This window comes from Echinops telfairi, unplaced genomic scaffold (assembly GCF_000313985.2).
Source record: "Echinops telfairi isolate 266 unplaced genomic scaffold, ASM31398v2 ScPeMD7_7475;HRSCAF=8513, whole genome shotgun sequence".
NCBI lineage: Eukaryota > Metazoa > Chordata > Mammalia > Afrosoricida > Tenrecidae > Echinops > Echinops telfairi.
The window spans coordinates 8,684,229-8,706,808 of record NW_022111379.1 but is presented as its reverse complement, the minus strand read 5'-3'; the positions used below and the strand labels follow the sequence as shown (position 1 = coordinate 8,706,808).

Below are 22,580 nucleotides of genomic sequence, written 5' to 3'. Positions count from 1 at the left end.
ATGAGCTTGCTTCAAAAGTGAACATCAAACAAGCAGGCTGTGGTGGAGGCCCCTCCCTGCACCCGTCAACTTTGTTCTGTTGAACCTTCTTGCCCATCTGCATCGTGTGAGCACCTCTCAATTTGCCAAGGGGTACTCCTACAGCCTTTGGCCTGCAGAGCAGCTGGATGGGAGTAGGCGGGGCTGCAGAGGAGACAGCGGCATGCCTTTTGTCCTCAGCTAAAGACCTAGGCTGCCCAGGTGAGGCAGTTGAGCCAGGTGCCAGTGGGTGCAGACTCAGGGACCCTCTGTTACCATTAAGCTACAACAAGGACAGAAGGATGCCCATGAATGAAAATGATTAGAGTATGTGGCCAACGAGGCCAAAGAGTGAGTTTATTTTCAAGTGGGTCGGTGGTCTCTTCTAAGACCCCTCTGCCCCTCCTTGCTGTGTCCCTGAGAGGCAAAGGGAAGGCAGGAGTGGATGTCCTGTCCCCTCTGGCAGTGCCGGTTTGGTCCCATTCTGTAGACCCGCTTTCAGGCCAGTAGGGCGTGGCCATGCCGTCCCTTGTTGAACCGTGTGAGGCACTGAGATCAGCCATTGATTGGTGTAATTTGCTAGTATCTGACCTAATTAAACCTGCTGGAGTTACAAACCACTCCTTTTTATATCAGCGGTGAATAGAGGGCCGCTAATAAGCAGAACTGATTTCTTAGAACTGATTGTGTCTAAGCCTTAAGCTTGCCCTTCCCTGGCCTGCTCAGTTTAAACGTTTGTTTTGGACCCTGAGTACCAACCAGGTGTTAAACTGATAGAAAACTCAAAGCAAATCCCCTGCCATCGAGTCACTGCTGACTCACTGCAGCCCCACGGAGTTTCCGAGATTGCGACTCGGTATAGGAGCATCCAGTCTCCTCTTTCTCCTGTGGAGTTGCTGGTGGGTTTGAACCACCGACCCTGCAGTTAGTTTGTAAAAGTGAAAACAAATTTGTAAAGGGTTTTTAAATGACCTACCTCAGCCTCCTCAGTTGGTGAATGATAGATTTCTAGCCCAAAGCTCTTTTCTTTACACTGTGTGGAGTAAACTCTCCGAGCCATCCGTCAGCCCCACCTTTGGTTGAAGGTGTCCTAGTCCACCTGCAAGGAAAAAGAACCTTTGGGCAGTCTGCTCCGTGTGACTCTCCCCGACCTGCACTATTGAGTGTAAGTCCTGTGGACCCTGCTCCAGTTTGATCTCCTCTCTCCTCCCTTGTTGAGAGAACTACAAAAAGCAGAGCCTCTGGAGGCAGAGTGTGGATCCTAGCTTTACCATCTACGAGCAGTGGAATTTCAGGTTTTAAATAGCTTTGACACATCTATAAAAACGGGGTCACCTTGGGCAGTATATTTGTTATTTGCTTCTGCAGAGTTAACATGCCCCAGCTAGTGTTTATCACTTCAGTGTCTACGGGTCAGGAGCTGAGGGAGCAGCCGAATGAGGTGGTTCTGGCTCAGTGTCTCTCATGAGATTCCCATCCAGGCTGAGGGAGATTTGCTTCCAAGAGAGCTCACTCCTCTGGCTGTGGGCAGGTTACCTCCATGCCTCACCATGTGCGCCCCTCTGCAGCACTGAGGGTCCCTGCGGCCTGGTAGCTAACCTCCCCTGGGGCAAGCCATCGATAGAGAGACAAGGGAAACGTCCAAGTGGCTATAGGGGCCAGTCTCCAAAGTCATGGACCTTTCGTCCTGCTTTGTTCAGGAGAGCCTTAAAGTCCAGTCCACCCTTTGTGCGAGGGGCCTGAGGTGCCACTTCCTGAGATGAAGGATTATCAAAGGCCATGGGGACTTGTGAGAACTTTTCTTTTTTTTTTTTTAATCATTTTATTAGGGGCACATACAACTCTTATCACAATCCATACATACATCAATTGTGTAAAGCACATTTGTACATTCATTGCCCTCATCATTCTCAAAACATTTCCTCTCCACTTAAACCCCTGGCATTAGGCCCTCATTTTTCCCCTCCTTCCCCGCTCCCCCCTCCCTCATGAGCCCTTGATAATTTATAAATTGTTATTTTGTCATATCTTGCCCTGTCCGACATCTCCCCTCACTCACTTCCCGCTGTCCGTCCCCTCGGGAAGAGGTCACATACAGTTCCTTGTAATCAGTTCCCTCTTTCCTACCCACTCTCCCTCCACCCTCCCAGTATCGCCACTCACACTACTGGTCCCATAGGGATCATCCGCCCTGGATTCCCTGTATTTCCAGTTCCTATCTGTACCAGTGTTCATCCTCTGGTCTAGCCAGACTTGCAAGGTAGAATTCGTGTCATGATAGTGGGAGCGGGTAGGAAACATTTAGGAACTAGAGGAAAGTTGTATTTTTCATTGTTGCTACATTGCGCCCTGACTGGCTCATCTCCTCCCTGAGACCCCTCTGCAAGAGGATCTCCAGTGGCCTACACATGGGCTTTGGGTCTCCACTTCGCACTCCCCCATCATTCACTATGGTAAGATTTTTTGTTCTGATGAAGCCTTATACCTGATCCCTTCGACACCTCGTGATTGCACAGGCTGGTGTGCTTGTGAGAACTTTTCACATTGCTGACTCTGAGCCTCAAGGGGCAGCCTCTCAACAGCCTCTGAGCGCTGTCAGAGTGCGGTTGCTCACCTTCCTTCTTGTGTGGCCCTGCCCTGCCCCGCCCTGCCCTGAAGCTGGTGGGACAGGAGCAGATGTTCTTATGATCATTGGCTAGAAAGGGTAACAAGAAGTGAAAATTGTTCCATTGACCAAAGGCTAAAGTGATCGTTGGTATAACCATTCCTGCAGGGGTCGGGCGATGTGGCTGGTGCTACTCCAGTCCCCTAGTGATGCCCCAAGGGTAGCTAGAGCTCTGGCGGCTAGGTGCGTTCTGTACGGGCTGCTTACCTCAAGATCAGTAGTTTGAAACCACCTGCTGCTTTCTGCTCTCCTAAAGATCGACTGTCTCGGACACCCACAGGGGCAGCCCTCATCTGTCCTAGAGGGTCGCTCAGAGTCCAGGTCGACTTGATGGCACTGAGTGTGGTTTTTGAGAAAGGTGAACTAGGGCTTGCTTCACAGGACATCGGGTAGAGGGGATATTTCTAAACTGCGAAGATAAAGGAAAAAGCAGCTCACCCTCTAAACGGGGCCAGCCCCGTGGGGTGGGGTTAGCCACGCTCCTGGGTGGAAGGGCTTCATTTCCACACAAACTGTCTTGGAGGCCGAGCTCTCATCTCTGTGGAGTGCCAAACTGAGGAGAGAAAGAGACCGTGTCCTAAACACCCAGCCGGGAGTGAAGACCAGCCCCGGGCTTGGAGTCTGGGTCTCTGGGAAGATGCATTTGTAGGGGCTAAGCCCACGGCTCGCTTCTTAGGTAGGTGGTTCTAATGTCTCCTCTTGGGGATGAGTTCCCAAAGCAAAAGCCGCTGTTCAGCTTGTCACCATCGTATTGGAATTAGTCAAAAAACAGGGCCAGCGTGGATGTTCTCTTTGAGGGGGAAAAGAGCGTGAAAATGAAAAGAGAAGAGTAAGCTTCTGAATTTGTATATTCACCCTGAGCTGCCCTCTGGACAATTTCACTTGGACATTAAATAAAGATCTAAAAGTTAGCATGTCCTAAATCTCATCTGATTTTTACCACCACCACTGCTCTAGCTGGAAACAAAACTAAACTAAAGCCAGAAAAAAATGATCCTCCTCCTCGTAGTCTCAGCTTAGTCATTGGCTGGCAACTCCATTTTTACAGTTCCTAATCCATCAGCTCATAGATCAGCTCAATCTTCTCATTGTATCCAGAGTCTCACTACTTATCACTCACTTCCTGCTTCTCTCTCACTTCCTGCTTCTCTCCTGGTCTCACTCGTCCTCTCTTGCCTGTTTTCCTCTAATTGCCTCCTAATAGACCTGTTTACTTCCATTATTGTCTCTCTCCCACGATTGACTTTGCCCAGGTAGCAGCCAGAGAGAGCTTGTTAAAATAAATAAATCACTTCACTCCTCTGCTCAGTATTCTCCAGTGGCAGTGAATGTAAGCCATTTACAGCGGCCTCTATGATGTGGGCCCTGAGTCCCTTTGACTTCTTGTTGTCATCTCCTGGCAGCCTGCATCCCCGCAGTGCTACTTGCTATTCCTTATAGATAAGCCTACTCCTGCCTGAAGCTTTTGCCTCTCTCTCTCTCTGCCGAGAATGTTCTTCCTGCAGATCTTGAATGGTCTTGTTTCCTTTACAATGATGCTAAAGGCCACCTCGTCCGAAAGGCCTTTCCCAACCATACTCTATGGCGGGTCTGAGATGTGGCTGGTGCTCAGCATGTTTCTCCAAATGAATGAAACACGAGAGGCAACCTGTAATGGTTTTTCTGCTTCTTGCGTACCCTTTCTCATCCATGCTGCTGTCTTGGGGAGTGTGTGGCCACCGAGCTGGCTCTGTGAGGTACTGCAGATGGCTTCCCATTCACATTGCCTGCAGAAAGCTCCAAGGAAGGGTGGCCAGGCCAGACATTAGGTCTAATAAGTGATCCGAGTGTGGGAAAAGAGTGGCTTGGTGGGAACAACATAAAGCCAGGTTGACCCACTTCCTTCATGTGAAGAATTTTGCTTGGGGAAATGTATGCAACATCACGACTTTATCTAGTAAAATCCCTCCCCCTCAGTGGTACTTAGCAGGCCCCAGTGTGGCGTGGTTGTTGGTGGAGTTGGTATGAGGTCACACCCATTCCAGCAGGACCTTTGCTTGTTTGTGAACCCGAGAAATGCCAAGGCAATCAAAGCAGGTAGATAGAGAATCAGTTATACAGTATGGTTTAATTATACAAGCTTTTATTATAGTCACAAAGTGAATGTCTTGACATCTTATTCACAAACTCGGGAAGGCTGACGGAGGCAAGAATTACCTTCATGTTGTAGTGGGTGTAGAACTGATGCACAGAATTGTTACAGAACCTGCAGAGCTGGAATTTGGACAAGACTTATTCTTTCTGACTTGGCTAATAAAATGCTGCCTACCTTTTTTGGAGTTTTATTGCTTTCAGATAACTGTAACTGGTGGAAAATATAGTTAAGAGAAAAGAAGGTTTCATTCAAAGAATTTGCCCATAACCCAGGCTTCCTGGATCCTTGAAACTGGTCCACTTTCTAGACCACAGGTGCGCTTTATTTCTCTGTAGGTGAGCCCTAACAGCAGAAACTTCGCCAAAATTTGGTTCACTGCAGTGTTGCCTATGCAGCTGTCTGAGTCCCATCTTTTAGCTGTTAACATCAATCCCCCCTGGGCCACTGTTGGATCTCCTGGCCCCTTGTGAAGACCATGTTCCTGAGACAGCCTCTCTCATTACTTGATAAGCTTTCATCACGGAGGTCTGTCTGTCCAGCAGCGCATCTTAAGTATTGTTTTACAGTCATTGCTAAGGACTTGATTCGAGGCGTTTGTTTCAGAGATCTCTCATTTTCTGAAGGAAGCATGTGACAGCTGACCCCACCCACAATCATTGTTAGTGCAGTTGTTTTAAGGAAGAAAAAAAAGCAACCAACTCAACTTCACTGATAGGAGACAGTAGTTGTTTGCATTGCCCCTAATTAAAGGAGAGCTTATTAATTTAGGGCACATGGGCCTGCACCCTCTCCCAGCGGCTCAGGGAGCATGCCCTTCATTGGCACCTCCTGTGTTAAATAGCCCTGGTGCGGTCTTGGCTGCTTGGGCAGGGCTCCGGGCAGGCGGTCAGAGCTGTAGCTGGTTGCACTCCCGATGGTGACCCGAGATGCTTTCTCTCTTAAGATGGGGATGGCCCTAAAGTCTGACTGCAGTGGGACTCCAGGACAGTAGGGGTGGGGCCTTTGGATATCCAGGTTGAAATCAGGCAGCCTCAATAACTGTTGAACACTCTTCCTCACAGCCAGACCCGAAATCACTGGCCACAAGCGGAGCGAGAACAAGAACGAAGGGCAGGACGCCATGATGTACTGCAAGTCAGTTGGTTACCCCCACCCAGAGTGGGTGTGGCTAAAGAAGGAGAGCGATGGCATCTCGGTGAGTAGGCGGGCAGTCCTGGCTCTCTCTGCCCGGCTGGCTGCTGCCCTTTGCTGGGACAGCCCCACCCTGGGGTGTGTGCTTTGCTTCCCTGGAGCCTGTTGGCAGTCTCCATTCCACAGGGACCCCTGTGACGGCGTTTGTTGAATCTGTCAGTGTTTTAGGGAACAGATTGCCTGCCTACAGGACATTGGATGAGCCAAGCTTAAACTTTTACTATTCTGTTTGTCCTGGAGAAAAAATTGTTGGAGACGTCTTCATGAGGCTCCCTGGGTTTTTTTTGAGAAGACAAGGTACTTGGCTGAGGGCAGTTCATAATTTATTCCACATATTGATGTAGCACCAGAAAAAATGACTAGAAATTGAAGTCCCTGATAAGGTCCTAGGGTCACCTTAGACCAGGGGTCCACAAACTTTTTAAACGGGGCCATTTCATTGTCCCTCAGACTGTTGCAGGACGGACTATAGTTTTAAAAGACTATGAACCAATTCCTATGCACACTAGACGAGTCGGCTGCTAAGCAGGACAGGCAGCGGTGGCAACAACACCCGGCAGGCTGGATAAATGTCCTCGGTGGGCCGCATGTGGCCCCGGGCCGTAGTGAGGACCCCTGCCTTAGACATTGGATATCTGCCTTTTTTTTATCTCCAGAAAAGATCACAGAGAAGGCCTGCGCGCTCTCGCTCTCTCTCTCTCTGTGGATAGCCCTCCAGGCTGTTTGCAGAGCCCAAGTCGCTCTCACTTGCTCTGGCTGAACATGAGCAGCCTTTTATGTCAGAGGGAGCACGCTATGGACAGGCTTTCTCTTCTAAAGCCGTCTGCCCAGCAGGAAACTTCGCCCACATCCCTGTTCAGTGTCAGTCTTCAGACTGCTAAGGGACCCCTAGAGACTAGAGGTCTAGCTCAACTTGTCTACTTTGCCGAGGAGGAAAGAAACAAAAAGGTTACCTATTAACCACAGTAAATTAGGGGCAAAACCAAGGGTCAAATATGTTTTTGTTTTTAATTCCGGGACCATTGTCCTTTGCACCTCATAATGTCTCAGTAATAAAAATGCCCAGGTGCTGACCTGCCAGCATTGGCAGTGATGGCTGGATTCAGCATTCTGTTAGTCTGGGCGGCCAGGATAAAGGATGGAGAGACGAAGTTGCTGGGGGAGGCACTTTTCAGGGCAGCCGTGCATTTGGTCAGTGTGTGTCTTCTACAGTGCTGTGAGGAGGAAGTGCCTTTCTCCAGAGCCTGGAACTCCTGCCAAAGCCGGCTGGGCAGTTTCATCTTCCTTATTCTTCTCTTGCCTGCAAGCGCTTCCATTACCTGTTGCATTTTGAAAACCGTTTAAAGTCAGGCATTATTAATCTGCCTTTAGTTTTGAGGGACTGTATCATTTGGTGGAGACAATTTTGAACGAGAAAGGGGTAGAGAAGTCACTCTGCGGCTAGTGCCTTTGAAAACCAACTTGTTGGGTCTCCTAAAACTCACTGAGTGCTGAGATGGGCGCAAGGACGAGGCCCTGGCCATGTGGATTGGACTGAGGGAGGAGGTGGCAGTCTGGCATGGGGTGGCATTCAGAAGCTGCCATTGAAGGCTTGATGGCCGCAGTCACCTCCACCTGTGAGGAACAGTCACAAGTTAGGAGCAGGTAGGTCATGTAGGGTTTAGAAAAGGTTGCAGCTTTGCACATCAAGAGTTGATGGCTCACGAAATGACTGGTCTTGAAGGCTGCACGTTCCCCAGCACAGCCCTGTGGTGGTCAGCCCGTGCAGACTGCTGTGCATAAGACCTCGAGATTCAAGCCTTTCTCCTTGTTCCTCTGAGCCAGTGGCTCTGCCCTCTGGGGTGCCACTGAAACTCCTCCTGGCAAAATGCGCACCTCCCCCAACAGAAGGCTGGTGGTTGCACACGTCCACACTCAAGGGCAGGCAAACAGTGGATGCTGTGGCAAGATCCTGCCTGGGGCTCAGCTTCTCTGCCCACCCTCTCCCATCTGACAGCCTGTTGTTGAAGGTGTCCTAAACGTCTTCCAGGAAACCCGTGCTCCTGGCACATCCCAGCTCTTGCTGCCGGGGGGGACTCTGTGCCCTCACACATGCCCGGACACACCCAGCCTGCTTAGCAGCTCGTCCCCCTCCATCTCGGCCAAGGGTTGGCTCTTCTGCAAAGGGCCAGCTCTGGTCACTTACTGGGTGCCCTCAGGCCTCTGGACAAAGCCCCCTACTGGGGGCTGCTTCCCTCCTGATAACACACACCTCGTCCGTTTTTGTGTTGTTTCTTCCTGTCTCACCTACTCCTTAGTGTCGGAAAAAATACAGCACACATTAGTAAATATTGATTGATTTGTTAAATTTTATTTACCTTGGTGCCATGGAAGGGATGTCTCAGATTTCCCCCATTCTTGACTAGGGACAAATTCTTAGCATTGCTTCTGGTGGAAGTTTAAGGAACCTTCTGGAACTCACCCAACCTAAAGGAAGAAGTGTTGCTGGCTTCATAGTCATCAGAGAGGCCTAAGGTCACCAGACACACCTGTCGATGGGGCCGCTCCCATTCCCTATCCTCTTCCTGCTAGTTTCTGACCTGGCTGCAGCCTTTCCCACGGCTGTAGGCAGTTGGCCTGCCACTGACTCCATGGAAGAGAGAACCTGAGGGCCACGGCTAGAGGCAGCACTGGCCTTGGAGGACTTCACTGGTGAAATGCTTGACATTCCTTGGGCAAAGATGGTTGTGCTGGATCAGTGCTAACTAGCCAGTGTTCCCTTGCCCCAGCCAGACCCCTGCTCAGAATGCCAAGCAGCCCTGTGTGGGCGCCACTGGCTACCTGGTGTAACCCATCTTGTGTGTTCTCCCCTTTTCTGCCCAAGCAGGACATTAATAATGCTTCTGGACGCTTTTTCATCATCAACAAGGAAAATTACACCGAGCTGAACATTGTGAACCTCCACATCACAGAAGACCCTGGCGAGTACTTGTGTAATGCCACCAACTCCATTGGCTCCGACTCCGTGGTCACCATCCTCAGAGTACGAAGCCACCTGGCCCCACTCTGGCCTTTCTTGGGCATCCTGGCCGAAATCATCATCCTCGTGGTGATCATCATTGTGTATGAGAAGAGGAAGCGGCCCGACGAGGTTCCCGACGGTAAGGTTCCCCACAAACTCGCTCTGATGTTGGGCTTGGCTCCTTGGCGTGGGATTCAATCCAAAATGAAAAATTCTTAAACTACTTCTCAAGATTGTTTTCCATTCTAACTGAGTCTGCCTCTCTGTTTTGGGTCTTCTCAAACCCCAGCTCTGCCTGCCCTTCAGGCCCCCTGTGGGGAACAGCAACCATCCCTCTCTCTGTTCAGCTCTGTCCTCCTTCGACACAGATCATCAGGCAGCTTGAGTTTGAGGAGACTCCAAGTCAAGCTTAGAAGCCAGGCCATCTGGCCTTTCAGGCAAATTGAAGGTATCCAGGTGTTTGCCACGTGGTGGCCTGGTGTCGCTCCTTGAGGGAACCGCTGCCTCAGACACTTGTCAGGCACTGGGGCGATCCAGCCTGTGAGTCTCCTTGGCTCGTTTCTTCTGGAAGGTTTTAAGGTTCCTTCTTGGGTTTTTATTCTGTTTCCCAGAGAAGACTGGTGGCAGGTGGCTAACAACTGCCTGTCCAATGGAAGACGAAGCTAGCCAAGGCTAACCCCTACAGTCCACGCTGCCCCACCCCCTGCCTAGCTTAAGACTGGAGAGAGGGTGTCTTACCTCAGTGTACCCTGAGTGCAGTGGAAGCCGACTGGTTGCTGATAATCGCCCGACAGCTCTGGGCTTGTGCCACTCTACTCTGGCACCAGAGCCTGTCCCTGAGTCATCTGTGTCTTGTGGTAGGGACCCAGGACCACAGCATCCTGGCCGGCCTGCCCACATACTAAGTGGGGCAGGCACTTCTTTAAGAGGCGTACCAGTGGCTTTAGTCTCTCAAGGGCAGTGGCTGCTTCCCTACTCTTAGCAACTCCAAAGTCTCCTTGCCTACATTAAGCCAAGTAGCATCATGGACCATGAAGGGGTTTCAGCGGACAGTTGGGGTTGGGGGACAGGAAGCAGGGCCTCTTCAGTGAGTGGCTGGTGTGCTCCAGCATAGGCATGGGCCCATGGTGTGTCCTTCCCCTCTAGGTGCACGGAGCAGCTTCTCTGACATCTAGTCCTCTTCCTCTCTCAGCTCAAGTGAAGCGGGCCTGCATTTAGACCAGAGAGCAAATGGAGAGTTGCCTATTGTTGGTGTTTTCAGCTTGGCTCTTCGGGCACCCTTAGGCCTTACTCCCCAAAAGGCCTTCTTACTCTTTTGTGCGCTGTTGCTTTGTTCAGCATCACTGCCCTCGACTTGCCCTCTAGAGAGGATGAGAAACAGAGTCAGGTTGGAGAAGGCAAAGGTGGACTTCACAGCCTGCCTTCTGAGTTTTGAGATGAGGCTGCCTGCCCCTTGGCTTCTCAGGTGCTGTAGCCCAGGGTGGGTGGAAGGCATTCTGGATCCGTTTGAGGAATGGCTAGCATTGGCTGCCTTCCCAAGTGGAGCCACCAGCCCAGGGAAGCAGAGGCCTGTTTTCCTCCATGCTCCTTGGTTCAGAAGCCTTTCTCAAAAATCGCCCCTGCCCCATCTTCCCAGGCCCTGTGAGTTCTCTGTGGGTCTCGCGCTCCTCCCTTGGTCAACCTCAGTGAGGACACGCTGCCTTCCCATAAGCACCTCCCTCCTGCAAATGTCTATGTGCACACTTTTTAGAATGAATGGAGATGTAATGCACATTGGCATTTTAGAGCCAATGAATTGTCACCTTCAACTTTTTAGTGGCCCTGTGCTGGCTATTTATGCTCTTAGGGCAATGGGAATTTTTAAAAATACACATTAAAAAAAATAGTGACATGTATTCTCTGCCAAAGAAGTACTTTATGATCAAGATAGACTAGGGTTTATTTCAGACTCAGGAACTTTTTTTCTTTCAAGAACTCAACGGTATTCACATTTGAGGCCGTCTTTGAGTTCTTGCTAGCTCAGCCCCGCAGTCAAAGAATGAAACAGTGCATTTGTATAGTGTGCCCTCTGAGTGTGGTTCGCTTCCTCCCCTAGGAAGGAGGCTGGGTTCATTTACGTGTCCCACTAGAAGCAATTATTCTTTTTCAGTTTCTCATAGAAAAAGAGTTTGGGTTAAGAAGCCCCAATCTAAAACTTTACCCACTGAGTTTACCCTGCTGTTTTGTAAGGGAGCAACGCGCACACCTATGTTCCTGGCCTGGTGTGGCCCGATTGAGACCCCGTCGGTGGCTCGGCTCTCCTTCGCTGTTACCTTCAGTGCTTCCTGGAACAGCTGGGGGCTTTGCCCCGACTCACCATTTGTCTGTGCTCTGGGAGAATAGGCCAAGCTACCATGCCTGGTGCCTTCTAGCCCTCTGACAGCATCTATGCACGGACCCCCTTCTGGGCTGGCTCCTGCCAACTGAACTGAGTCACTTGAACCCTGAGGAAGAGTCAAGGAGGGGGACTGGAAAGCCCAATGGTGGAGAAGACATTTGGGTCATTCTCAGGGGCCCTGAGGCACCCTGATGGCACGTTGGGGTATGAATTGGGCAGTTCACCATAAGGCCAGTAGTTCAAATCCATCAAGTCTCCCTGGGAGAAAGACCAGACTTTCTGCTCCTTGAAGGATTTTTAATCCTAGAAACCCACAGGGGCAGTTGCTCTCTGTCTTACAGGGTCACAGTGAGTCAGGGTTGACTTGATGGCAGGATTTTTGGAGGTTGTTTTGGAAATGGCCTTGATACAGCCAAGCTTTCAGACACATTAGAATTAAGAGTGAATCTAATATTCCAGATTCTTAGCTGGCCAAAACAATTGGACACTTTGACACAGCACGTATGTGTGCGTACACACACACACACACACACCTGGGTAACAAGTTCCCAGATAAAGAAAATACATTAGGACTGAAAAGAAAGTAACCATTCATCTCTCTTGGGCTCAATGCTACTCTACGGAGGACAGACCCAACTAAGGCCCTCATGAAGCAGCAGCTTTGACGAGATAGTCAGCTCGTGGTTGTTTTGGCTTCAGGGCCCCTGTGCCCACCCAGCAGCTCAGAGTCCCTACTCGATGAGGCGGTGCTGCCTGTAGGCAACATTGCGCCCGCTGGCTCTCTGGGCCTGAGGGTTTGGGGTATGTTGATATCTGTCGGTTACTGTGACTTCTTTTTTTTCCCCTCCAATTGCATCACACCCTTAAAACATGGTGGTAAGTGAGCGATCTGCATGCTTTTGGAGTTTGTTTAATCTCCGCTTCAGTCTATCCGATGCACAGTTCATGATGTTAACACTTTTCCTCAAGTTTACTCCATTCACTCTCACAACTAATTTGGATTTCAGTTTGCTGTTTAATCCTCATTTCCTTTGGTTTTTGTACCCCCCTAGTTCTTTCTGTTCTTTCCCTCACTCCTGATTGCCCAGTTGGGGTCCAGTTGTTTTTTGTCTGGCCTGTAAGTCGTATTGCAGGGAACTGTGTAGTGGGGAGACCCAAGCTCTTATCCTTGTTCTTTGTGGATTTCGGGGTGGGGGAGACGCAGGGGCCCATTCGCTGGTGAAGGCGATACTGGTGTGACTCACCGCCGCTCCCACTTGCAGGCATGGCTATTTCACAGGGGCTGGGCCACCCTCGGCACGCTGGCAGCTTGCTATGCTGGAAAATGGCATTCCTTACAGACACGGGGGGCACCCACCCCCAGCCCCAGAGAGACGCTTGCGGTGTGAAGGGCCTGGATCGTGCCAGCAGTGCCATGCTTGGGGAAGGCCTGCCTGGCTATCGTGACTCCCTTTGGCCTCTGTAGTTGCCCCGCCTTTTTCTTTTATTGGGAGTAGAATGGTCAGTTTCCCAAATCTGCTGCCCCGCATCAGCAGTCTGTGGTTTCGGGGTGCAACCAGAGCAGTGCCCGTACTGTTTGCTCCAGGCCTTGCCCATGCAGCCCCCAGGGCTGAGGTCTGAGCACATAGCCGAGTGATGCAGCGTGGTGCGGTGAGGGAGGACAGTGGTTGGGCATGTGTCTCTGCTGCGTGCGCAGCACACAGATGTAGTGGGTGTCCCACAGTCCAACTTTGTTCTCTGTACCTGTTCTGGTGTGTTGTTGTCAGTATCGGGCTCTGTGGACACTGGCCTTGTGCTTTGACTGATGAGTCATTGGTTTGTGGTTAGTTTTTTTTCTTTTCTTTTTTTCCTTTTGAAGTTCCCCCCTGCTCCCGTCACTGTGTGTGCTGGCGGTGGCTTTGCCTTTCCGTGCCTCCAAGGGCCAGTGGAGCAATGTCTCCCTTTGACAGACATTCCTCCCGATGTGTGCTCCTGCAGATGGCTGCCCTGAGACTGTGGCCTCCATAACTGCTTCATGTGCACCAAGTCCCCTTGTGGAATCCTGCTGAGAGGTTTTCGACCTGCCCCTCATGAAGTGTGACCATTCTGGGTCTCCTAGCCCACCTGACTCCTGTACATTCAAAAGAAATCAAATGTAACTTACCTGTGCCCCTAGGGGGCTCTCCCTCCACCCCATGCTTCTTTCCCTGTTTGAAGGGGACCAAGTTGCCCTTGGTTGAAACAAGAAAGAAAATGTTAAACCATTTAAATGGCTTCTCAATGCAGTTAACACAAGCTTTTTGATTAAAAAACAAAACTGGCCCATGACTCTTCTGGGTTTGGGTTCTGGTTCTGGCCAGGGAATACAGTGAACCTTTCTATCTGAGGGGTGTCACCACTGCCCTCTCTCTGGTGTGTCACAGAACACCCCCCAGTACGTAGGTTTGACCTTCGTGACTCCCTCTTCCTCTCCGATTCTCCAGACTAAAGGCTCTCTGAATTGTAGGACTGGGCCATGTCTTCACAACAAGAAAACAAACAGCAGGATTTTACAACTGAAATGTTGGTTTGTCTTCTCATCTCTTATGAGTGAACCACTGGAACTTGGGGACAAGATGAGAATAAGATCTTATAGCCTATCTGTCCACTACAGTTGCAGTTTTTCATGACACGCATTCCAAGTGTTAACTAAACCCATTGAAACAACACACCTGCCATTACGAACCTGACTCTAGCAGTAGCTCCATGAGTGTTTTGCACTTCCAGATGGAATGGCCTTGAACAAATGCTATGAATAGCCATGTTTGCCGTTTGCTGTTCTGTTAGCCCATTTCCAGAGTGTCACAACTTCCTCTTTTCTTCTTCTTCTTCCATCGTTCGGCGGATTTTAAAAATGGAACAACTGTGCAGACGATGAACCAGCTGGGCCGATGTAAGTACTTTCCTGGACACTGTCCAGCGGTTTGTGGTGGTTGGTGCTGCTGTTGAACCCCTGGAGCAGCTGAGCATGTTGGGGAGCTAATGATGAGTGTGTGTGGCCCTGCAGCCTTCAGAGTGACAGTGACCTGAATGGGGATTGTTTGGGTCCCAGAACAGGCAACAGACTAGAGTACCAGGGGGAAAAATGTTCTGTGTATTTTATACGCTTAAATTAATAAGGATCATTGGAGGTTGTAGGATTTGTTCGAGTTAGCTGTTAAGTTGGAAGACAGCACATCCTTCACCCTGCTCCTGGAGCAGGTGCTGGGATCCAAGAGAAGTGGGACCTCCTCCAGTCCAGTAGGAGATTCTCCATCTGTCCCAAGGGGGCAGCAGTATTTAGCAGAGAGAAGATCTATTCTAGTCTTAATTTTCTAGTAATTAATTGGATTAGAGTTGGTTGTCTGCCTTGGGAGTCAAAAGGACCTATTACTGAGTGAATGAAGGTATTTTATATAAGGGATATTTTTATGCCTCCAAACGATTTCCTACCTACATGAGTGAACGACTCCTGTATTTCCATGTGTTGTACTTTCAATAAATGGTTGCTCCTGACTGAGGTTAACTCTTGTAATGCAATTTTCCCTCCAAAGGAAAACCAACTCCACCAACAATCACAAAGATAAAAACTTGCGCCAGAGAAACACAAATTAAGTACTGCTTCTAATGTAAGTATATAGCCTTCTTTAGATCTGAACGTGCATGTGCTTCTGACCTTGTCACCAAATTCTTCAGTCGTTGGTGTTCCCTTGGGAGAGCTTCCCTTCATCTCAGCAGCTGATACCGTCGCTGAGTTCTGTCTGCCAGAGTTGGTGGCTGGGAAGGGAACCATTTTCTTGGCATGTTGCTTGGCATACTTGTATGAATGCCATTTCGGCACACGGATCACACTGCACTGCTCTTCCATCTGACCTTTAAAGAGAGTGAACCCTGCAATCACCACCTTTCTTGGGTGAGTGAATCCCAGAGGCCACCTGGGCTCACTTTACCGTCAAGGGGAAGGCCGTACTATAGCAGGCCATGGTATCGGGCACATGGAGATCAGAATGTCACACCACGTTCCTGAGCATGCTGTTTGAACCAGAGCTATGTTTCACATGTCACCTCCGAGGCGGCCCCAGATGACAGTGCACCTTGCCCTCTAATTTCTGACTCTTCTCTCTTTCCAGATGGTTAGATTCCTGAAGCTGGTGGCAACACGACCTGCTAAGTTTTATGCTTGGGCCTCGTTGGTTCTATCACTATCACTCCATTTTCTTCCCCTTCAAGTGAGCAACACCACAATGACTGTCTAAAGCATGCCTTATTTAGCCTCTCCTGTAAGGGTGACCTCGCCAGACACATTCTAAGCCATGCTTCAGTGTAGAAGGTGTAAACTATTTTGGGCTTGATGTGCTGTGAATGTTGCCTTCCCCTCCCCTTTGTTAAAATATTTAAATAGACGTGAAAAGGTCCCCTGAGGATCAGATCATGCATGCGCCATTTTTTACTTAATGCAGCTGTTAAATTGGCAAAGCTCTCAAATGCACTGCTGCCATCTAGTGATACATTTTTGTAAAGTACAGCAAAACCTACAGATATATACAGTATATAAATATATATATATATTTATATTTTGGGGGGTGGGAGAAATTCAAAAATTAAATGCTCGTTTCATTTTTAAGCTGCTGACATTCACGCCTCATTCTATGTTGTCAAATGAGGAAATTGTGCGGTTCCGATACATACAGATGAGTAATATAAACTGAAATGTATAATTTTAAGGGCTTAACCTATGACTTTAATAAGACGCTGGTACAGTCCACTGAATGGATATAATGAATTGCAGTATATATGTATGATTGCTTTTTAAGTGATTAATTTTTTCTTGTTAAATCATGTAAATTCTTAAATCCTTTTGCACTGATATGTTAAACCTGATTCTTGTACATTGAATTAAGGCATACTTTTATAATTTACCTTTTGTTTTAAATGCCCTTGAAACGTTACAGCATGGTGGTACTTACTCTATGCGACTATCTCTCCCTGGTTTGACACTGTATTTACCCCCATTGATTTACCGGATGGTTGATTATAGATTTTCTATCCTAATAGGGTTCTCATGCAGTACGGAACTCTAGATGCATGTACTTGTGTTTGTGTAATTGTTGAAGTGCAATGATGTATTAAAGAAAAAAGTGAATTTATCTGTTTTTAAAAAATAAAACATCGATAAAAGGTGTTGGGAATATTGCTTTTTATTCTAGTATCTTGTTACATCTGTGCACAGCACTTTAATCTCTCAACCCTGTCAACTTTTTTAGTTCCTTCTCCACCTCTTCTACAAATGCTGGGAAATGCTGGTCCAGAAGGCATGAGCGGAGGAAAGGGCCAAGATCGCCAGCGCCCCAGGCAGACTGCCCATAGGCAAGGGGCAGCTCCTCTGACGCCAGGAGAGACTGCGGGCATATCAAAAGAGGCCACGTGTTAGAGTCTGAATCACAACCCTTCCTGGCCTGTTTCTCACCAAAACTCTCTCAAGACCTTCAAAAAATCTTACATTCTGGACACGTTCTCATGAAACTACTGTACTTTGTGACAGAGATAAGCACATACACAGGCTCTACCTGAGCTAAGCGGGTCACCGATGTCCTCTCCCGTGGGCCACTTGAGCCTGGTGATCTCGGCGCAGGTGGCAGCAGCTGCGCTGGGGTCTGGCAGGATGGGAAGGCGAAAACAGCAATGAGGACACTGGCGGAGCAGAATCATGAACACAGCCCACTGAGGGACTGGAACACCTGCCCCTGCGTGAGAAGAGCAGCGGTTGGTGAAAACCCCCGGCTGCCTGTCGGTCTGCACCGGTTCTCCCTGGACTGTCCCTCTGGGTACCCCGCGAAGGGAGTCCAGGGCAGGGCGCCGGGCCTGGCCCCGATGTTCAGTCTGACAGGCAGTGAGTGCTCCCCCTGCAGAGCCCAGCCCGCACCTACAGTCAAGCAGCAAGCCGCTGGAACAGCTCGTGGGCACTGTGAAGGGTCTGCTAACCATGATCTGTCACCCCCTAAAACGATGACTTAAGTAATGATCTGTGCTTAGTACAGAAAAGAAACAACAAACAACCCCTACAATCAAGTAACCACATAAATGGTTACATTTTTTTAAAATTCCAGTTTGTTTTCTGAGGAAAGGAGTTCTGTAAATATTTTTTGTAGACCATTCACTCACCAGTGTGTGCCTACCTTACACTAGGACCAGGCACTCTGGTGGCTTTGTGGTTACGGATAGGGTGGTTACCTGTAAGGTCAGCAGTTCAAAACCACCAGCTGCTCTGTGGGAGGAGTCTGAGGGTGTCTTCTCCCCTGAAAGAGTTTCAGGAACTCACAGGGGCAGTTCTACTCTGTCCTACAGGGTGGCTGTGAGTTTGTTTTTTTCTATTAGACACAGGCAATGGAGGGGATGGGCAGAGAGGTCCTGCCCGCAAGAAGCCACAGACCAGTGAGATCTGAAGCGAACAGCACGGGGAGAACTGGGGTGAGGTAGGTGCTGGGCTCAGCTTGCAGGCGGGAAGTAGGCTGAAGGCCTTGTGAGCGTGGAGGCCGCGCTCAGGTGAGGGAAGGAGCAGCTGCATGGGACCTGGGGCCATGAAGGACTAAGCTGCCACCACCTGACGGGCACTTCTGAGCACCCACCATGGCTCCTTCCCCGCCAGGACCCGGCAGGTGTTTTGGCCCCAGGCTGGCTGCGCACCATTCCCCAGCAGGAAAGCAGGGTCTCTACAGTAGGTGTAGCAAAGGATGGAGCACAGGCAGAAACGCAGGCCCTGCATAGGGAGGGTGCCCGTTCTGGCTGAACAGGCCTTAGTAGGTATGGCCAGTAGCACAGCCCTGAAAGCATGAGCCAACGCAGTGGGGGACCAAGAGGAAGGAAAACCCTGTGAAGAACAGGAAGTCAAAATGAGTGCAAGGCTGAGGGGCTCTCGGGAACAGGAGCTCCAGTTCTCTCTCCTGCTGCCGTGCCGGGGTTTCTGCTCCGACCCTAGCCGGCTCTGAGCAGATCTAGCAGTTGCCCTCAGCCGGGCTGCCTCAAACTGCTGGAAAGATCAACATGACAGGGGCTGCCGGAGTCAGGTGCTGAGCACTTAGTCGGTGGAACCAAGGGTTCCACAGCCCTTCACCCTCGCAGAAGGAAGCTCTGGCTGCTTTGCGCAGTGGAGAGCATTCCTAGGGACTCATCCTCTCTCCTCCCAGGGGGGGGCTGAGTTGCCTTAGAAGCCCTCAGGTTGGAAAAACACCTGGTTAGGCCACAATTAGCAAAATTACAAGGCTGAGGCAAAGTTAAAGACGAGCGTGCAGGCCAGGAAATGACTCAAGAACTTGAAATAGAAAGCCATGGAATTATCTCTACTTGTAAAGAAGGGAACACCTATTTTAGACCAAAAGGTATGTATAAAAACCGGCTGCTGCCACGCAGATTACAAGTCACTGTGACCCTGTGGGACAGAGTTGAACTGCCCCCACCGGGTTCTTTATGAAGCAGGCTTGTTGTACCCCTCTCCTGGGAAGCGGAGGGGGGTGCAACCAGCTGTCTTCTCAGTCAGCAGTGGAGAGCTGCAGGGTGACCAGAGCTTGCCATGGCTGCAGCTCTCAGGATGGATCCGGAGGAAGGGCGCATGTGGCCAGATTTGCACCGCAGGGGTGAGGGCAGAGCTGGGGCTGCGTGCCCCTGGCATCATCAGGAAGACCAGTGTGTTCTCGGGCCACACAGTGGTGGCTTTGTCTTGCCTTCTGCTTTACAGCTTCAGACGCTCCATCTCACGTGCCCCTGGCTGCTGGCTAGTTTCCCAAAGTGGGTGATGCTGCCCCCTGGGGGACACTGGAATGATCCCGGGGCTGCGAAGACAGGCAGCTCCACTGTACCCTGGATTGCGGGCCTTAGTGCAGACATTTTTAGTTGTCGGGGGTGCTGGGTAATTTTTTGTTCTTTTTTCTGAAAAAGGAGCGGTAGACCAAATAAGGTTCTACTTGCAACCTAATGACGCAGAATGTCGTCGGGGAGGGGCTGAGATGTGCAGATTATCCAGCCCCCAGGTGATCCCAGTGGTCAGCCACATTTGGGAACCGAGCCTCTGAGCCTCGATCTGGAAAGGTAGCCATCCTGGCAGTTCCCTGCTTACCAACATCTGCCTTACCCCTAACTAACTATCTCTCTCTCTCCACACACACACACACACACACACCCCGCCACCACCCCCCGCTCCCACTAGAACGCCATTATTGCTTCAAAGAACAGACGATGGCCTGCTCAGATGTGTGCTCGTGTGAATGTATGCTCCCCTTGGATGAAATGGGGATAACACAGCACACAGGAGGACCAACAGGACGCAGTGGTGGAAAGTCATGTTTGTGATGTCATACTCAAGGCAGGAAAAACGTTAGCTTGCAATTCATTCCAAGGGCAGAGGCAGGTGCTTTCTTATTAATAGCAAAGAGGTGCAGGAACCTGTACTTGGGGACAATTCCATAGCAACAATTCTTAAACTTTTGGCTCTTAAGACCTGTTCATACCTTACGAAATGAGGCCTTTCAAATGGCTTTTGAGTACAATCATCAATATTTACATTAAAAATTAAAAATAATGTACTAATAAACTACTAAAAATAATAAGCCTATTATTTCAAAAACATCTTGAAAAATATATTAAGCCAAATGAAAATGTAATGATTTTTGCAACCCTGTAGAGAACATGGTAGGGCTCATAGCAAGCCTGTATAGGACGCGGTAGGACTAACTGCCCCTGTGAGTTTCTGAGACTAAGTCTTTATGGGAATAGAAACCAAAAGCCAAACACACTGCCATCGAGTCGATGGCTGATTCTAGTGACCCTACAGGACAGGAGAACTGCCTCTGTGACCTGCAGAGACTGGAGCCCTAGGAAGCCCCCTTTTTCTCCTGCCAAGAAGCCGGTGCTTTCAAACTGCCGACCTTGCAGTCAGCAGCCCAATCCATAACCACATCGCCACCTGGGCTTCTTTCTTCCACAAAACTATATAGATCATCCAAATGCGGAATCATTTCATTAACGTCAATGTCAGAAAAGTCTTTGGGGTTAGGAAGCTGTCAAGTCTTTTAAGTTTTTAAAAATTCTAATCTTCACTTGACAGTTTAAATTTCATCATTGTCAATAAACACTTCCAATTGCTTTCCTGATGTGATTGCATTATTTCGACATTTTCAATAAAATGTCCACCAAATACCCAAATCTGAGGAGACCGTCGTCGGTTCTTTGAAGTAATAATGGCGTTCTAGTGGGAGCGGGGGAGGCGGCTGGGTCAGTTCACATCTCTGTGTCACACAGTGAGACCGCTGTCATACTTCAGTATGCAGCGCCTTCTAGTTTGGTGACCGAGGGAAAATACAATGAATTAGCAGCATGGTGTGGTGCCCTGCGTTGACTAGTGCGATGGTGACAGCAGTTTTGTCCACTACTGCTTTTATGCAATCAGTGCAAATGCCCACCAAGTGAGAAGGGCAAATGATGCCTCAATCGTATTTGGAAAAGGAGCCCTGGTTTTGCAATGGGTAAGTACTCAGCTGCAGACCGAAAGGTTGATGGTTCAAACCCACCCAGAGGAGGAAGACCTGCTGCCACAAAAGTGACAGCCTTGGAAAGTCTGTCGGGCAGTACTGACTGTCACATGGGATTGTTCGGTGTCAGCAAACAACAATGTTTTGGAAAACAACTTTGACCTGGTGGACCCTTAAGAAGGTTATTGGGGAGACATCTTTGGATCAGACTCTGTAAATGACTGTTCCCAGTAACCTTAAATGAGGAGAACTGCTCCTGTGGGTTTCCAAGACTGTAAATCTTTAGGGGAACACAAAGTCTCATCTTTCTCCCAAGAGGCAACTGGTGGTTTTGAACTGCTGACCGTGTGTAGTTAGCAGCCCAATGTGTAACCTGCTACACACCAAGGCTTTCTGGGATAATGGAAGGCACAGTGAGGATTGTGCCTTCAATTAAAATAACTCAGCCAGCATTAAATATCTTTCGAACTGCAAACTCAATGGACTCGCTCAATTCCATTTTGATGTTGGCCCCTGGGGTACATTACACAGTCCTGTTTCTTGTACAGCAGGTACAGCCACCTACTCACCCCAGGCTGCTGCGGGGCACTCTCCACCCAGTCCTGCCCTTGGCTTTCACCTGCCTTGGGTGGCCGGAGCTCCTGGACGATTCCTTCAGGGACTTGGACGGTGATGTATTGGGCCAGGCTTTGCACACAGCTGCAGCAGCGTGCCAGTGCCTGCTCCTTTGACTCACCACTAAACTGTACCCGGAACATGCGGCTTTTGCTCTGTGGGAAAAAAACAAAAGTCATGCTGAGTGACCCTGGATATGTACCCCTTTCATTCGGAGGGGGGGGGGGCGCCTTTCTAACGGCTTCCTTTGCTGGGGAAGAAGTATGGGTGAAGTATCTTGTTCATGTGGCGGCAGACGAAGCCAATAGTGATTGTTCTCCTCCCTTTGAGACCAAGTCCTCTTAGAATGAGTTCCTTCAGGGAACTAGCAGCGACAGAACACGGAAAGCCCCCAACTGTAAGCCAAAGGTGGTCCTGACACTGGTGGCAGTAAAAGATCAGTGTTGTATCTGGCTGGGAATGAAAACATCAGAGCTTCAGTGGGAAATCAGTGAAGGTAATGCATACCAGTCCTGGCTCCACAAGGTCTGCCTATGGCTGAGGACACAAAAGAGCACACGAGGTGGACGTCCCACGGGAAAAGTGAGTATTTTGTACAAATCACATTGCGAGACGTCTCTAGTTTGCTGTGTGAGTTGCATCATTGGCAGGTGAGCAAATGTGGGGCAGATGCAATGATTAAGAAATAAGTAATCCATACATCCATCCATTGTGTCAAGCACATTGGTACATTTGTTGCCATCATTCTCAAAAACATTTGCTTTCTACTTCAGCCCTTGGCATCAGTTCCTCATTTTTCCCCTCCCTCCCCGTTACCCCCTGCCTCATGAACCCTTGATAATTTGTTATTATTTTGTCATATCTTACACTGTCCAACGTCTCCCTTCACCCACTTTTCTGTTTTCCATCCTCCAGAGAGGAGATTATATATAGATCCTTGCAATCGGTTCCCCCTTTTTACCCCACCTTTCTTCTACCCAGTATTGCTACTCTCAGCTCTGGTCCCTAGGGATCATCAGTTCTGGATTCCCTGTGTTTCCAGTTCCTATCTGTACCAGTGT

General features: G+C 49.5%; 2 protein-coding genes across 2 annotated transcripts in view; one reads left to right on the top strand and one right to left on the bottom strand.

Moving 5' to 3' along the window:
- NPTN (neuroplastin) overlaps window positions 1–16,565 on the top strand; it is a 111,891-nt gene extending 95,326 nt beyond the window's left edge. Inside the window, exons 6-10 of the mRNA XM_045285666.1 lie at window positions 5,879–6,012; window positions 8,875–9,148; window positions 14,276–14,297; window positions 14,938–15,012; window positions 15,514–16,565. Coding sequence (XP_045141601.1) covers window positions 5,879–6,012; window positions 8,875–9,148; window positions 14,276–14,297; window positions 14,938–14,998 — 491 coding nt within the window. The 3' untranslated portion in view covers window positions 14,999–15,012; window positions 15,514–16,565. The remainder of the gene's footprint in view (window positions 1–5,878; window positions 6,013–8,874; window positions 9,149–14,275; window positions 14,298–14,937; window positions 15,013–15,513) is intronic.
- Window positions 16,566–22,580, bottom strand: part of REC114 (REC114 meiotic recombination protein) — an 89,552-nt gene continuing 83,537 nt past the window's right edge. The window contains exons 4-6 of the mRNA XM_004712024.2: window positions 21,474–21,674; window positions 16,951–17,037; window positions 16,566–16,782 (exon numbers count right to left, since the gene is read on the bottom strand). Coding sequence (XP_004712081.1) covers window positions 16,618–16,782; window positions 16,951–17,037; window positions 21,474–21,674 — 453 coding nt within the window. The 3' untranslated portion in view covers window positions 16,566–16,617. The remainder of the gene's footprint in view (window positions 16,783–16,950; window positions 17,038–21,473; window positions 21,675–22,580) is intronic.